General features: G+C 35.3%; 1 protein-coding gene across 1 annotated transcript in view; it reads right to left on the minus strand.

Moving 5' to 3' along the window:
- Positions 1-5,905: 5,905 nt before the first annotated feature.
- LOC110029182 overlaps positions 5,906-18,838 on the minus strand; it is a 52,670-nt gene continuing 39,737 nt past the window's right edge. Inside the window, exons 5-6 of the mRNA XM_020731353.1 lie at positions 6,862-7,106; positions 5,906-6,266 (exon numbers count right to left, since the gene is read on the minus strand). Coding sequence (XP_020587012.1) covers positions 6,182-6,266; positions 6,862-7,106 — 330 coding nt within the window. The 3' untranslated portion in view covers positions 5,906-6,181. The remainder of the gene's footprint in view (positions 6,267-6,861; positions 7,107-18,838) is intronic.

The raw sequence follows: 18,838 nt of genomic DNA on the forward strand, positions 1-18,838 counted from the left end.
TTTTATATATATATATACATCCATTCACCACACATGCATGTTATGCACTAACATATTACTCTTTAAATTGCAGTCATTTCAAATAAAATTAAGGGTCTGTTTGGAACAACTGTTAATTATTTATAATCTGCTGATAAGCAAATTATTCTGATAATCTGATAATCTGCAAATTATCAGAATTATCTGGCTTGCTGTTTAGGGCAACTTATTCAGATTAGCTTATTGGTGGTTTAATTTCTTGCCTATGTCTGATAAAACTGTTTGTGGCAGCTTATTCAGAATAGTATTGGTAGTACAGAAGCATATAGTGCAGAAGCATACAATCATCACGGATCAGTTCCAAAAGATGAGATATAGTCCTCACACTCTCGTGAGTACCAGAAGAAGTAAAAAAAGTACAAAGACAAGTACAACTACAATTAGAAATATTAAAATATTTAATTTCAAACTCTGGCTACTTCTGTCCTCATCTGCACTATCAACCTGGGAAAACATCAGATTCCCATGACTGCTGACAGTGTAATATGTGGGACTGTCAGCCCACCAGAAGAAGCCACAACGAGCAGAAACACCCTTGGCACAACCGTAGAACTGCCTCCCAAAGCTATGAGACTGACGTCCACAATAACACAAAATACCTCTGTCTGTAACTGATATCCTAGAAGTCATGTTTGTATAACTGCAAAAAAAAACAAAAAAAAAAGAGTGTCAGTACTTACCCCAACAAAATAAAATACACATAAAAATTAATCTACATATATACGAAGAAAAGGACTTGTTGGATTAGCTGTCATATATAACATCTGCTATAGACTCCCTCAAAGAAGTCATCTCAGCCACACCCTCCGCGTCATGAACTACAAACTCATTAAATTCATTCTCATCCTCAGGAATTGAAGGCCCAATCATGATTTCTGATGGTTCTTCATAGACTGTCAGCTCTTCGTTATCATTCATACTAAAGTCTGTATCTAAACGTAAAGGGTGTCGTCGTATAAAGTTATGAAGTGTCATTATTGCCACCACAATATGCACCTGCTTCTGAAATGAATATGACAGCATATCACGTAGGATGACTCATTTCTTCTTTCACACACTAAACATTCTTTCAATTACCCCACGTAAAGAGAAGTGACATTTGTTAAACATTTATTTCCTACCATGAATAGTGTCACTTGCTCGCTCAAAATCAGGAATATGATACCTAGTGTCTGGATATGGTTTGAGATAGCCCCTCTACATAGGTATCCAGCATCAACCAAATAGTATTTTCCTTTTATGGAAGTTATTGTTATTTGCAATAAATACCTATAACTTGGAATTTTAAACTTCAATACATACCTGGAGGCGGAGCGAAAATTTGACTATCGTGTATAGGGTATCCCTGCGATCTATTTCTCGTAGCATAAGCGAAAATTTGACTATCATGGGCACTCCCTTCCCAGCCCGCCATAACATATGTGAAACACATGTTGAAGTCACATACCGCCATGACATTTTGAGTAGTCGAACCACTTCGACCAATGTAAGCCACCTTGTCCTGGCTGGGTATTCCGACATCAATGTGAGTACCGTCAATTGCACATATGCAGTTCTGTTTTACAATGTTAGAAAATATTTATATGTTGTTATGAAAGTATATAAAAGAATGGTTACCTTAAAGTACGACATGTAACGGGGATCGACTGTGATTTGTCATGGAGTATTAGCAAATGATGGATCCTCTGGCCTGATAATTTTAGAGGATAAGCTAACAAATGCCTATATGCCTTTTGGAAAAAGAGCGACTTATTGTCTCTGATGAATGCTGAAATCTCTCAATAGAGCCCCTAATTGATAATAGAACCCCTAATTGATTCATTTTATGACAGAATATATAGTGTTATAGCCAATACCTCCCTTCTCGTCGTTCTCGAGGAACCTTTGAGTCTGGGATTGAGGGATAACTCGTGCAAGAGATCCATAAAGATCAGTACTATTATTCGAAATATGTTACTAAACCTAATAGGATGTCCAGAAAGCATTTAGCCGACCCATTTATCCCCAACAAAACTGGAGGTCATTCGGGGTATACGAGCATTGCTTGATCGGTAATACTTCAATAATAATATGACAATAGTTGTAGCCCATGTCATTCTCTTATGACGTTCATGTTGTGGATTCATCCTAAAGAAAGAAAGATCTCAGTTATTTCATCAATTATTAACCAATACAACGAAATAAATAAATAATGAGAACACTCAGCTAGTTAAAGTATATTTTAAATTAAATAAAAGCTCTGCTAACATGCATTCAAGAATCAATTAAAAGTATATTTTAAAAAATAAACACAGCTCCAAATAACAGATGAGTTCATAACTTTGTAGATTACACAACACAATTCTAAGAACTCAATCATTTACAATAACACGTAAATATTCAACTCGCAACTCAGGTTCCATCGTCATAAATATGTGCTTACGTGTTGGATCCTCGAGTTTTTTCATACATATTGCATGAAAGCGTTTATCCGCTACAACTTCAGGGATGGTAGACAAAGTTTGAAGACAATCAAAGATTGTGCTGTTAGGAAATGGAGCAGGCGATGGAGCTCCAAAAGCATCTATGAGTCTGTCAAATAAAGTTTATTTTGACAAAAGTATCATTTTGTTTCTTTCTTTTTCCTAGCCTTGGTCTCTTCATCTGTGAGCTTAATTCCCCCATCTCCCTTTGGTTAGCGCTGTGTATTTCTTCGTCAACTTCTACCGACTATGGTGGAAAATCATCGGGTATTCCTGCAAACATGTTTCACACAGGCTAAATGCTTGCTTTCCCGTTGCCACTACCCCCTTGAACATAATGTCAATTTTATCTTCAAGATCAGGGTCAATCCCGCTCTGCTTGTATTTTTTTATTTTCAACATTGCCTGTAACATTAAAATAAGGATTTAGGATTGAGGAGGATAATTGTTTAAAATGAAAATATTTGTAAGTAACAAAAAAATAATAACAATTTTACCTCTAATTTCTCGGCCCACCATTCCTCAGGAGCATCAATTGTCTGTTTGATTAAATCCTAGCCCAACCCCGTGGATCCACGTTTCAGCTCATTCCAAATTTTTCACTCCTTTTTCAATTGATCTCATTTATTTTTAAACTTCAGTCTGTCATCAGTTTTATTTTTAAACTTCAGTCTGTCATAATCCCTTCCAGTCAGTTCTTTAAACCTTTTAGATATGTTTTGCGAACATTCCTTGTTGAAATAGGTGGTTAGTCTATTCCCGATCTCAATCTCGATAATGCAGAGGTTGCAAAAAATAATTGTAACCTCCTTATCCCACATCGCTGAGGGATCACCTTCACTTGTCTTAGACATTGTGGTACTATATGAAGAATTACATATTGTGTAAAGAAATTCATTTTGTAACTAAACATGCATAAAAAAAATTAGCGAAATGCACCAACAAGAGAAGAAACACATATATATATTTAAAAAATTTAACCTACATCCACAAATTGAGCATACATCCACAACAGATCCAACTGAAGTAATAGGTAAACCTCACAGAAGAAAAATAAAAACTTCGCTCACAGAAGAAAAAATAATAAAATAATGACACAAATGAATTATGTGGTTCGGTCAAAGACCTACATCCACAGTAAGACATCGAATATGTTTTATTATGAAATTGTGTAAGGTTACATAGTTATGCTTTTCATATACATAACAATGCTTCTCGATAGACATTTTATATTTGATACAAATAGTGTAAAAATAAAGCAATATATACACATCAAATTTGATATAAAACTTTTCATATATGTCGTGGAACCCAATTTGAATGGAAGCAGCTTCCATAGAAGCTCTAAAATATAAGCATTGCATATTTTTATCAGAAATAGTAGGAAATGCCGAAAAATGTCAAAAGACATAAACTTTCACATATGAGCATTGTATCTCCTTTAATAGGAAATGCCAAAATATAATAACCAAATCTTTAAAGACCAATATAACATATTAGCATTGTATCTCCTCTCTAGCCTCGACATTGAAGGAGCAACATTCTATATAACAGGTGCAACTTTAAACAAATGCCCCTAAAGAGACCCGATGAAATTCATTGTTTAGTTGCACCTGTTCATCTAACTAATGCCCCTAAAAGCCTCTAAAGAGAGGATCAGTACTTGCACATACAAACAAATGCCCCTAAACCCCATAACTGAGCAACTTTATATATAACATGTGCAGCTAAACAATTCCAAGTTATAACAGGAACAACATTCTATATAACAGGTGCAGCTAAACAGGTGCACCTAAACCCCATAATTGAGCAACATTGCAATCAAACACAATATACATGTGGAGCTAAACAATATAACAGGTGGAGCTAAAAAATTCCAGCAATTCGAACTGCTGAGTTCCCACTTTTTGTAACAGGGAATTCCATCGAAGTACAACATAAAAGGCTTATCAAACAATTCCAACAGTATAACAGGGAATGCTAAGAAGTAATTGAGAACAATATAACAGAGAATGTTTTGAAACACATTCATTGAAGCACGTTCCTTGAAGAACAATATAAAAGGGACGCATTAAAACATATTCCAACAGTTCGGACAACAACAAATCAAACTAGCTGAGTTCTCACTTTTCGAAACAAAATTTTGCATAAAGGAACGGGAACGGGAAGAACAAAGTTTCCCACATAGCGAACCAAAATTTCATTTCGAACCAAAGTTTCCCCCATTACTCATTTGCCTTTCTCAAGAAAACCCTAAAAAAAATCACAGAAAAAACTCAAGAAAAACCTAAGATCCATTTCCATCAACGCATTCCCAAATAATCCAACAAAACATCATAAAGACAACCCTAAAAAAAACCAATTTTTGCAAAAAAAAGTAAAGATAATCGAATCGAACGACATAAAACCAACCAGAGAAGATCGAACCAGTAAAAAACCAACCAGAAAACATTGCAGCATATAGATCTCACCCGAAGAATCGATGTTTACGAAGGAGAATATCGAGAAAGGAGATGGCGAGGGAGAGCGCGAGAGAGATATCGCAGGGGCACAGGAGGAATTAGAACCCTAACAAACGTCAAACGCAAGAGGAGCCTCGCGTGTGATGTGTAGAAGGAAATTAATTACGCGATTATCGTCGTTTTAAAAACGCTGGGCCGATCGCTTTAAACAAACACCAGCCGTCTCACCTAAATAAGCTGCCCCAAACGGGCACTAAGACTCGTTCAAATTAATTTTTTACCGGACCACCATGTATTTACATAAATATCAAACAATTCTTATGTATTTATATATCCAATACCTAGATTTGCATATTTAAATCCATACCACATATCTTTAATATCACATAAAAAATGTCTATATTAATTACTTTTTTTAAAACAAAATACATCTCTCCATTATAACAATACCAGACTCTTATAAATTTGATATTAAAGTTTTGATATTGAGTAAAGTGTTGAAATAGTCCCGACTATTTATATTAGGTCATTTTAGTCCAAAAGTTTATAAAAATGTCAAAATAGTACTCAAAACTCTTTAAATCGGAGCTTAAATGATCCTTGTGGAGGGCTATTAGGGCTCAAATTTAAAATAATTATGGATTATTTTAACACATCTATAAACTCCAGGACTAAAACAACCTCATATAATTAATTAGATACTATTTTGTCACTTTACTCTTTTGATATTAGAAATGTAAATATATGAGAATTGTTTGATAAGTATGTAAATTTTCCTTCTATCAATCGCATCTAGCATTTCATAAACTTGGGCCCGTTTGGGGCAGCTTATAAGTGTAGGGGCGTTTTTGAAAACGCTGCGGTATCGTTTGGATCGCGCGTTTTGCCCGTTTATCCGAAAACACGATTCTATTTTTACACTAAACGCAGACCCAAATCACGTTTGTCCAAAAACGCGGTTCTATTTTTACACTAAACCCCACGGTCACCCGCGGGAAACACACAAGCTGCACCAAATCTCCAAATACAAACTCATGAGTCAAATCTACATCAAATAGTTCCATACAATTTACAGCATAGGAAGTGAGGCTCAACAACACTTTACAAATGATTTTAGAAAGAAAACTCCTACAACAAAATAAATATTGCATCCATAACCAATATATTACACCTATTTTCAAAGGTAGATTGTTTCTAATTATTATTATAGAAAATAGTTTAGGCATCACCAGCAATTGTTAAAAGCTGAGTTAACTCAAGGCGATGCTCGAGACCCCTGAGATAATGACCCAATAACAGGCACCTGAAAAGAGTTGTAAAGAAAGAGGTTCAATCATATTTATACCACATAATTTCATGTATTTACATATCTAACACCCAAACTTTCATATTCACATGTACAGCACTCCAATCTCTAACATCACATTAACAATACCACTGTTCTTAAAATTTCAAAAAATGAAACACTATACTTCTTCATGCAAAGGTTTATGACTCAGTGTTATAAATATAATGTGTATTTACATTCATTCCACCCAATTCCTTTATATTTACATATTTAATACATAAAATTTCCCTTTTTTTTCATTTATACTGTCCAGTTCTTTCATATCACATAAAAAATACCACTAGTTTAATTTTTAGGATGTGAAATACACTTATTTTTCTGTTTTTCATGCATGGTTAAGGTGGCATGTATAAAAATTGAACTTTAGGTGTTAGATATGTAAATACATAGGGCATTGAGTGGTATATATATAAATCATCATTAATATAAATATCAAATCTGGGTGTAAGCTATGTAAATACATAAGAATTGTGTGGTATTTCTGTAACTTAAACTTGTAGTAAGCACAAATTCAAACAATATATTGAAGGTAAGGAGCAAAGAATAATACCAGAATAGTAAGCGGGCAAGGTAATCACGCGGGACAGTAATAAGGGGTTGAAAATGAATGGAGGTATTTTCTAACAGTTCTGCACAGTCATCCTTTTCTAAGCATGAAGAACCACCTGGAACATTATCAGATTGAGGTGGAGGCTTGGAGTGAATCTTGGGAGAAAGAGTCGCGAGAAGACCGTGCGCTACCGAGTTGATGATCTCTTGCACCTCGGAGTGAGTCGGCTCAGATAGCTCGAGCACCTGCAAAAAGAAACGGTTGGAAGGGATCGAAAGGAGGAAGCTTCGCTGGAGTTACTTCGGGATTATCATCGTATCAGCACCATCATTAGAAATATTATAAGTAGTTGGGATTGGATCTAGGGGCATTTACATACATAACACCCAATTCCCATGTATTTATATATCTAACATGTAAATTCTAGTTCTTACATTTATAGAGCCCAACTCTTTCATATCACATAAAAATATCACATTTTTTACTTTAAAAAAACGAAATATACCTCACTCATAGATAAGGGGACATATACGTAAAAAACCGAGTTTAAGTGTTAGATATGTAAATACATAGGAATTAAGTGGTTTGTATGACAATTTTCCTCGAATTTATGAATCCTTGGAATGTGAAATGATTCAGTCTTGAGGTGATCCAATCTTGGCTCAAAAACACATTCAATCCAGAAGTTTTGAGCTAAATTTTCAACTTTCAAGAATCATCATTGTTTTTATTTGTTTCTAGCAAAGTCTTGCCAAAAGCATAAAAAATTTTTTCCCAAAATTATTTTGACTATTATCGAAGTTACTTTAAGTTGCTCTCTCTTTCTTCCTCATCCATTGACTCTACATAAAGTGATTGAATAATCAATATATATTCTACATATATTTTTTTATCATATTGACACTCTATTCTTTTAATCAATATATATTCTCTTCTTCTTCATTCATGGAATCCTTTCTTCTCAATACGCCGATTATTTAACCTATATATATATATTCTATATATATTCTTTTATCATATAGTAATATCGAGATATTATCCGTTCTAACTACCAGTGTAAGAATTTTTCATAAACTCTATATAAAGTGAGTGGTATAGGATTAGGATTATTATCTTGTACCTTAGCACTCTTTAGATTAATCAATCTTAAATATTGTCTCTTAACAATAAAGGTAAGAGTAACAAAGTAATTCTTATATAGTTGATAATGGATAGGAAATAAATAGCCAAAAGTAAAGTATGAAAAAAATTTGAGCTTTCTATTTAATGAATTACAAACTATAGATATAAGCCTTATTCATATAAGATGAGAATATCATATAAACAAACAACCTCTTTAACAATACTAATCTAAGCAACCTAAAGAATAATCATGAGTGACATGCACTCTTGAATTCAACAAGATATATGGAGTTTTTACTTTTGAATTTTTTCCTAACAGGAAGTGGTCATTAATAAATTTATGACTAAATTTATACATACTGTTTTTCCAAATAAGGTTATTTTATAAATTAATAAACTAAAAATAAAGAACCAAAAATAAAATGAATATTAATTTGATTAATAGATGAAGGCATGACTTCGATAAATAATTCATCAAGAACTCTATTATTAGATTTAATTGATTTATTAACTTTAGTATAAATATTTCATTCAATTTTTGAGGATATATTTATATATTAATTTAGATTACATTCAAATATAAGATCATTTTATAACAAAAAAAAAAAAATCATCGAATCCGTCATTTTAAGAATATTTATGAATTGGTGTTTCCTTAATAGAATCAAATTTGATCATTCATGATAATAGCAATGGTGTGGTTTAAAAACGTCGTAAGTGAGATGAAGATAATTCCTTGAGAATAAAACATAAAGGTGCATTAGTTCCATCAGAATGATAATTGTAATAACTTCTTAAACTCTAAAACTAATGTAGTAGACCTTGTCTATTATTTTTGAAGAATAATATCTCAAACCATTCTTAATTTATTGTTAAATGACTTCAATGAAGTACATATTGATAACACAATATACTTCAGGCCACTATTTTTTACTGCAAAGTGTTTAAACTTAAGAAAATAATTGAACATATTTAATCAACTTCTTTAAAGAATTTAAATCGATCATACAACTTATCTCTATAAAAGCATTGCAAATATATATAATTTTTGTTTTATATTCATCTTATCCTCATAGGTTTTGCTCATTGGCATATCATGTTAAGTTTTTTTAGAAAATTCAACTTATTGGATAGTAGAAATTGTATCTCTCTCAAAAACTTTTTGATCTATTCAATCCAATATAACCAAAAAATCAAACATGTAGTAGTAATACAATACGTACCTCCAGATTTTGGTTCTAAATCATTTAGAATCATTTTAAGTTGATCTTGTTTGAATTGAATATTTTTGTTGTTATGTTAATTAATCTTAATCACACATTCAAAGTATAGAAGACAAAGACAACTTGACACGCATAGTGCCTTGGCCGGGTGGTGCAGAAAGAAACCGGTCCAACCTCCCTGCTGGATCGGCCAACCAGACTATATATGGGGCGGAAGTTAGTGCACCTTCCTTTCCAGATTTCCTATCAAATTCTCTTCTTCCAAATTTATTCCTTGCCTTTCCAATTCCTTCTTCCCCCTCTCATTTCCTATTACACTTCTTTCCATAGAGAGTTCTCCTTCCTATTCCATTGCCTACCTTATCTACCACCTTACAATTCTATTCCTTTCCAAATTTCAATCCCTTCGTATTCTTACTGCTAAGATCATTATATATACGTAGTGTTTGCCTAGGGTAACCAGTTTTTGTTGATTCTAGATTTAAGTTGTTGCATTTGAAGCGTTTGGCTGTATCCGACGGTGAGGAGGTGCTCCGATAGTAACTCACCCAAGGTGGTGACTGTCTCAAAAGATCCGTGCGGCGCTCCGACTGTAGCTTGACCCCGCAGAAATATTTATCCTAGCAGTTCCCTTCCACAGCCCACCGACCCCTCTCCTCGTAGCCACAAGATGTTCCCTGGTCCTCCTCCAGTAGGTCGCACCATCCTCAGCAAGCTTCCAGATTGTCGGCAAACTCCCTTGCTCCCTGCCAGCAGGCCGCACCCCCTCCAGCTCCTTCCAGGATTGCCTCCAGGCTCCCTGCCAACAGACCATACCACTTCCAACTCCTCCTAGGAGTGCTGCCCGACTCCCCTGCTCCCTTCCAGCAAGCTGCACCTTCTTTAACCTATTCCAAGATGGCTGCCAAACATCCCACATCACTCCAGCGTCGTCGACCAGCTTCCAGCAAGCTTCTAGCCAGCCACCACTGCTCTCTACTCACTCCAGACCCGCTGCCGGGCACCTTGCTAGCAGCAAGACACCACTCTGGTTTCCTCCGGTACTACCATGTCCATTCCTTTCCAACCGGGTCAGCCGTCCTCCAGTTGAGAGAGGTGTTTATGCGTTTTCTACCATTTTATTTCAGGTTGCTTAGTCTTACTCAAGTAGTCATCCTTTCCATCTGATAGCTTGCTTGTTGGTGTTATTTAATGTTGAGCGTTATCGTTGTAACATTTTGAATTTGACAATAAAATATTTCGTCGTCTAGTCATGATTTGGGTTAACTCCGTTATCACAATCTTAGGTTATGATATCAAATCTAAATAAGAAAATGTAAAGTCCAATACTCATAAGAAGAATAGAACAAGAATTATGACAAGAATGCAATAACTATGTAAAATTTTTTATCTGGAAAAGACTTCAACTAATTTGATTCTATATCTATATCTATATCTATATATATATATATATATATATATATTATCATCACACACCTATATATATATATATATATATATATATATTAACCTTAAACAAGAAACTAGTGACTAGAATTAAAGATAATAACATCCATCCACAAATATGAAACTTCACACAATCTATAAAACTCCAATTTGTAATGAATTTGATCTACACCATCTCACTTACAATAATAATGAAAAAGTAGCAGGAGCATGAGAAAAAGAAAGAAAAAACCATGAAAAATATGCCTAATGTATAAGGAGATAACCCCTGTTGGGATACTTCAAATCTCACACTCAAATAAAGATTAAAATCCCATAATAATTAAAGAAAAACAACAATCTTTACATCTAAAATAAGAATTTTCGTCATCCCATAAACTAACTTATATGACTCAAAATTTCCTAATAAACAGAAGAAATATAACTATTACAAATAGCTAATAAAATGCCAACAAACTGCTAAAAAATTTTCTAAATGCAAAGTTGTTAGCAAGGTTAATGCAGACAAATAATTCAGATTAAATAATAAAATTTAATCTAAAAAACATAAAATATCTTGAATGTATGGGACAAAATATAGAAAAAAATTATGTCTGCATCACTTAGTCAACCAAAAGACCTAATTTATTGATGAACTATATATATGTATTGAAAAAGCCCTAGAGCAATTATATTAAAGAGGAAAATGTACAAATAAGTTGTATGTGTGGTCCTAAAAGAATGCAACAACCCACACGATATAACACACACGAAAACCCAAAAAAGAAAAGAAACATATAAGATCTAAAAAATCAAAAACTATCAATGCGCGCAAAAAGCTAGGGATGACTCAGTTTAGTCCTGCCTCCGACTCGAGTTCTCGGAAGGGTGCCGGCTAGCAAATTGATGAGGTGCGTACCATTACCCGAAGTAACCAAAATATCATCCATCAGATTCCTGAGCTCAAATAGGTCTCTATTCTTCTTCTTCCTTCTAGATGCGTAAACCTGTCATTTCTCATCCGAGGATTGACTCATCTGATCGGTGGATTAGTCCAAAATTGGTCAGACAAATGTAGGTTGTTGCACATCATGGACCTCGTGTGCTTGAGTAACATAACAACTTGTTCGCCCTGATGAAGCGGTAGAGAAGCAGTAGCAATATTGTCACCCGTATCATCAGTGATAGGTTCTAGGGCATGTGAAATTTGAAATGTGTCTCCCGCCCCCACGAAAGGAGGTTCCAAAGATGGGGAAACTATAACATTGTGTGGAGCTTGAATGATTGACATATGGATAGTGACATCTTCAGGGGTATCTTTTTGATGATCAATACTGTCGATAACTTGGAACATATCAGGAGGAGGGAGAATCTATGCCTCTGGTAGAACACTTTGCTTCTTTGGTCTGAGGCTAGGTGTAGATGATGACATTGAGAACTGGAATGGTTAAACATACGATAGTTCAAACAATACGAAGGGAAAGACTCAATCATAACATTTTGCCAATAACCATGGTGTTATGTGTTTAACCAAATTTTCTCAGAAGCGGTAGAAGTGATGTCCCATTCAACGAGTACTTTGGCTTAAGATGGACGGGAAATATTAAAAGTAGGAATGTCCGTTTTGAGTGGTTTACCATAAACTGAGGCAATAGAGAATAACAACTTTTGATTAAAATAATGAAATTTCAGGTCAGGGAGGCGAATCCAAACCAGAATGATTGGTGGTTCCATCTGTGGGTCAAAATCCACTGACCATTTCAAAATCTTCATTGTTCTATTATCAATCCATATTACTCTTCTAGCAAATAATCATGTGTAATCTTCTTCATTATTAAGTTGAATGAGAAATGTGTCTTCCATCTAGAAGTCTAATTTTTCACTCCCTAACAAGATGCATAAGCTCAATTTTTTTACGAATAAGCTTTATTTCGGTATGGCCATAAATAAATTTCCCAACCAAATTCAAACGATAGGAGGAAGCGAGTTGATTACATACAACTTCTGTAAAAAAGATGACAAACTTCTCATTCTTCCTACCAGGTTTCTTGATGTCCTCCGCGAACTTAAACGAAAGAGGGAAAGGAAAGAGCAAGATTTAAAAGTACCCGAGGCATGAACTACCGCATGAGCAATAGCATACGATCTGTTTGAAGCCATCACCACAAGAAGGAGACACGGCGAAAGAACAGCGAATTTGCACTGGACGGAAGAGCGAAATCCGAAAGGGGCAAAGCAGAAAACGAGCCCTGCCAAGTCGAGCAAAGGGCAAAGCATAAACGACGAGCCGAAGACGATCGAGGAAAAGTCGCAAAAGTCGAAGCCGTGAAACAGGCGAAGCTTGACGAGCTCTACGAAGACAAACAAAATAGCTGCGAAAGGGTCGAAACTGCAGAAGACACGGGTAGCAAAAGACGGAGCCTCGGCGAAGCTCAACGAAGACGACGGAACAGAGGAGCAAACTCCCCTTCTTCTTCGAGCGTGAAAATAATGTAAAAGAGACTAGGGTTCGCCACGAGGCGAAACCCTAGCAAAGCCTCCCGTTACTCCCATTTGAATTATTACATTATATATTCACCTAGTGATGACAGCTGAAAAGCTTGCGGAGGGCCCACCTAGTGATGACAGCTGAGCACATTGAAGTGATGTTTTGATGGTTAATTTCCTGAAAATAAAAAGAGAGGTCATAATCAAATAAGGTTTTAAAGCATCCCTTACCCCGAAAAGGCAATAGTTCTATGCTTGGGAGACCAATGAAATTAGATGTACCCAATTTTAATCTCGTCAGGCCTTCTATTGTCAAGATCCTTGTGGAGAGAGATATCACTTTACCTGACATTGAAAAAATTTGGTTTGGCACTGCACAAAATGGGTATTGGTAACAGATTTTCATAGAACAAAGATCATACTATCACACTCATTGTAAGATGTTTGGACACTCTTGAAAAATGTCAGGCAAACTATGTGAAATTAAATTCCTGCCACTATTTTAATGAGGGAGTTACATGATTTGTTAGATATTTTACATTTATATGTCTATGACTCGACTACCTTATTAAATATTCATAAAAACATGTAAAAAACCACACATATTTTTTTCAAAATTTAAAAATTAATAATTTTCAAATTAAAGAAAAAACACCAAAGTTTGCACCCGCACACACCCTTCAGATGATGAATCTTTTCAAACTTTTACCAAAGCTTTGAAGCTTTCTATTGGTTCTTTTTTCAAACCCAAAGTTCACCCAAATATTGTTCTGAATCATAATGTCAAATCCTTTTAATTGAATCCATTTTGAAGCCAATTTCAAATTCTCATCAAGCCAATTAAGCCATTTGAAACCTTCCTCCATGAAAGCTTCAATTATTGATCTAACTTCCCTACTCGTTAGAAGCTTATTGGTTCGATTTAAAACTCCCTTCAACTGAAATCCAACTCCCAATTCAGCCCAAGGGAAGCCAAAACCAAGCTTAGGGCATTTTAAAACTTACATGACAAACCATGCACATTTCTTGAAGCACATATGTTACAAGTTAATTGGTGGCACGCCAATCTTGACCTACTTTCGATTGATTAGCAAAAATTGATAAGCCACCTCACTAATCCAAGGCAATTAGAATGGACCAATCATAAGACTGACCCTAACCCTTCACCCCAACTAATAAATACCCATTAAACTTAAGCTAAACCCAAAATCTCCTACTAAAATTCTGCCCAAATCATTTTGAAATTTGCTTTATTTCATTCGAGTTCATTTCCAAGTATCCTTTACATTTTCCATAGCAAAAATTATCAAAAATATCACAATAAAAGCCATGATCGAAAATTGAAAGCTTCCAAACATTGTCAATTTCTATCTGGATTTCAAATCCAAATGTTTTATTATTCTTCTCAAACCTAAAGAATACCTCTCTAATTTTTTTCCTTGAAAGTCGAGCCACCTTTTTGAAATTCCGAAATGGGCGGCCCGAGTCGATCAAAATCTTGCAAAAATCCCTTTGGATCTTGAATTACTGCTGCGAGGAGCTTAATTTAGTCTCTTGAAAGCTACTCGAAGGATTGGATTGAGAATATAACTTTTGAATCAAGATAATTTCATTTTAAAGTAAGCTTTATTTCAATTTTCAATCTTTCTAAAGAGAACTTTCGAAGTTTTAGATTCTAGCCATTGCGATTATGAAGCTCTTCGAGACGATCATTTTGGTTTTTGAATCACTGAATTCCATAAATAATCGACTGAGATCCATAAGTTTTAAGTTAGATGTTGATCGGTTTGCAACCCATTTGGGACGATGAACCGATACCGTCTATTTTAATTCATATGAGATGGACGACCTTAATCATTTTGGATTGATATGATGGAGTTTAAAACTTAATAACGGATCCACCAAAAGGTGATCATTGGCGGCTAATAAGATCCTGACACACAGAAGATCAAAACCAATAGGGAGGCAACAGGTGGAGGTAGCTGTTTTAAATAAGCAATAAGATTTAGGTCATATTTGGGGCAACTTAATGGATCCAACGGCGTTTCAAAAACCCCGCTGCTCTGTTTTAACATCACGTTCGGAGAGACGTTTTTGTGCCGCTCCGAAGCGCAATTCGCGAAAACGTTAATAGGTGCGAAGCCGAAAAAGGGTCGCTTCCCGCGTTTGCTTATCACGTTTAGGGTAAGAATTCCGGAGGCGCCCTCTCCCTCGCCCTTCTGATCTATCCTCTACTCCTTCACTGTCTCGAACATCGACACATATGAGGCATATTTTCGACCTCACACTCTCACCCTACCCGATCTTCCTTCTATTCCTCTCTCGCCTCATATGAGTATGTATTCGACCCTCACATTAATCTTCAATTTTTTTCTAAGGAATGTTGGAATTTACCCTCACAAATGAGGTATAACTACTGCTAAGCAATTAGCCACACTTGTTATATTTTTGTGTGAGTTTAGATCCACTGTGTTGGATCTAACTGATGTTGGATCTAACTGTGTTGGATCTAACTGATGTCACTGCAATTTGCGTACATGGAGGAAGGTGAGTGAAGTAAAAGCAAGAAATGTAAGTAAAAAAAATCATCCGAGAATTAGAGAAAATAAATGTTATTTCTGTGGCAATTACATAAATATCACTTCAATTCATGTGCTCTGTCAAAAAAAATAAATGGGGGATTTACATACATACCACTTCAATTCCTATTCATTTTCTATGCACTGTTCAAAAAAAATATAATGAGGGATTTACATACATACCACTAAATTTCTATGCACTTACATATCAATTCCAATGCTCTTACATACAAAATATAATGGGGGCATTTACATATAGACCACTCAAATCCTTAATGATGGAATTTGCATTAGTGATGAATGCTTTCTCATATTTGATGGAATTCTTTAATGGTATTAGAGATGCCTCGGGGAATCAATGCTTTCTCCCAGCTTATTTATGGTGCAGCCTAGACAAGAAGCCTTTAAAATTTTTATGGAATGCAGATTGATTCATGTATGGATCAACAGTGTGTTAATTTTTTCAAGCTTCCTGGATCAATTGTGGTATGTATGTAATTGCCACAGAAATAACATCTATTTTCTCTAATTCTCGAATGATCTTTTTTCTCACATTTCTTGCTTTTACTTCACTCACTTTCCTTCATGTACGCAAATTGCAGTGACATCAGTTAGATCCAGCACAATAGATCTAAACTCACACAAAAATATAACAAGTGTGGGTAATTGCTTAGCAGTAGTTATACCTCATATGTGAGGGTAAATTCAAACATTCCCAAACAAAAAAATGAAGAGTAACGTGAGGGCCAAATACATACTCATATGAGGCAAGAGAGGAGGAGAATGAAGAACGGGTAGGGCGAGAGTGTAAGGTCGAAAATATACCTCATATGTGTCGATCTCCGAGACAGTGAAGGAGTAGAGGAGAGATCGGAAGGGCGAGGGCGAGGGAGAGGGCACCTCCGGAATTCTTACCCTAAACGCGATAAGCAAACGCGGGACGCACCCTTTTTCCGGATTCACACCTATTAACGTTTTCGCGAATTACGTTTTGGAGCGGCACAAAAACGCTGCCCCGAACATTATGTTCAAACAGAGCAGCGGGGTTTTCAAAATGCCACCGCACCCATTAAGCTGCCCCAAATGGGGCCTAAATCTTATTGCTTATTTAAAACAACTACATTCACCTGTTGTCTCTTATTGGTTTTGACCTTTTGTGTATCAGGATCTTATTAGCCGCCAATGATCACCTTTTGGTGGATCCGTTATTGAGTCCCAAACTCCATCATATCAATTCAAAATGAATAAGACCGTCCATCTCATATGAATTAAAATAGACGGCATCGGTTCATCGTCCCAAATGAGATTGCAAACCGATCAACATCTAATTTAAAACTTATGGATCTCAGTCGATTATTTATGGAATTCAGTGATTCAAAAACCAAAATGATCGTCTCGAAGAGCTTCATAATCGCAATGGCTAGAATCTAAAACTTCGAAAGTTCTCTTTAGAAAGATTGAAAATTGAAATAAAGCTTACTTTAAAATGAAATTATCTTGATTCAAAAGTTATATTCTCAATCCAATCCTTCGAGTAGCTTTCAAGAGACTAAATTAAGCTCCTCGCAGCAGTAATTCAAGATCCAAAGGGATTTTTACAAGATTTTGATCAACTAGGGCCGCCCATTTCGGAATTTCAAAAATGTGGCTCGACTTTCAAGGAAAAAAATTAGGGAGGTATTCTTTAGGTTTGAGAAGAATAATAAAACATTTAGATTTGAAATCTAGGTAGAAATTGACAATGTTTGGAAGCTTTCAATTTTCGATCATGGTTTTTATTGTGGTATTTTTGATAATTTTTGTTATGGAAAAGGTAAAGGATACTTGGAAATAAACTCGAATGAAATAAAGTAAATTTCAAAATGATTTGGGCAGAATTTTGGTAGAAAATTTTGGGTTTAGCTTAAGTTTAAGGTCATCCTTATGATTGGTCCATTCTAATTGCCTTGGATTAGTGAGGTGGCTTGTCAATTTTTGCTAACCAATCGGAAGTAGGTCAAGATTGGTGTGCCACCAATCAATTTGTAACATATGTGCTTCAAGAAATGTGCATGGCTTGTCATGTAAGTTTTAAAATGCCCTAAGCTTGGTTTTGGTTTCCCTTGGGCTGAAGTGGCAGTTGGATTTCAGTTGGAGGGAGTTTTAAATCGAACCAATAAGCTTCTAACAAGTGTAGGGCAAGTTAGATCAATAATTGAAGCTTTCATGGAGGAAGATTTCAAATGGCTTAATTGGCTTGATGAGAATTTGAAATTGGCTTCAAAATGGATTTAATTAAAAGGATTTGACATTATGATTCAGAACAATATTTGGGTGAACTTTGGGTTTGGAAAAAGAACCAATAGAAAGCTTCAAGGCCTTAGCTTTGGTAAAAGTTTGAAAAGATTCATCATCTGAAGGGTGTGTGCGGGTGCAAACTTTGGTGTTTTTTCTTTAATTTGAAAATTATTAATTTTTAAATTTTGAAAAAAATATGTGTGGTTTTTTACATGTTTTTATGAATATTTAATAAGGTAGTCGAGTCATAGACATATAAATGTAAAATATCTAACAAATCATGTAACTCCCTCATTAAAATAGTGGCAGGAATTTAATTTCACATAGTTTGCCTGACATTTTTCAAGAGTGTCCAAACATCTTACAATGAGTGTGATAGTATGATCTTTGTTCTATGAAACATGACAATCTGTTGCCAATACCCTTTTTGTGCAGTGTCAAGCCAAATTTTTTCAATATCAGGTAAAGTGATATCTCTCTCCACAAGAATCTTGACAACAGAAGGTCTGACGAGATTAAAATTGATTACAGCTAATTTCATTGGTCTCCCAAGCACAAAACTATTGCCTTTTCGAAGTAAGGGATGTTTTAAAACCCTATTTGATTATGACCTCTATTTCTATTTTCAGGAAATTAAACCATCAAAACATCACTTCAATGTGCTCAGTTGTCATCACTCGGTGGGCCCTCTGCAAGCTTTCAGTGGGTGGCCCCACTTCAAGTCATTGACCCCTCACTACATAAAGGGCAAGGAAGTTCTTTATCTCCTTACCTTCTTATTATGTGTGTTGGTTTTACAAAAATTTGGCGAGGTTAGCCAACTCTTCGCTCGACCATAAGGTGGGGAGGGGGGGGGAATTTTTG

Source organism: Phalaenopsis equestris, unplaced genomic scaffold (assembly GCF_001263595.1).
Source record: "Phalaenopsis equestris unplaced genomic scaffold, ASM126359v1 Scaffold000552, whole genome shotgun sequence".
In the NCBI taxonomy this organism is placed as follows: Eukaryota; Viridiplantae; Streptophyta; class Magnoliopsida; order Asparagales; family Orchidaceae; genus Phalaenopsis; species Phalaenopsis equestris.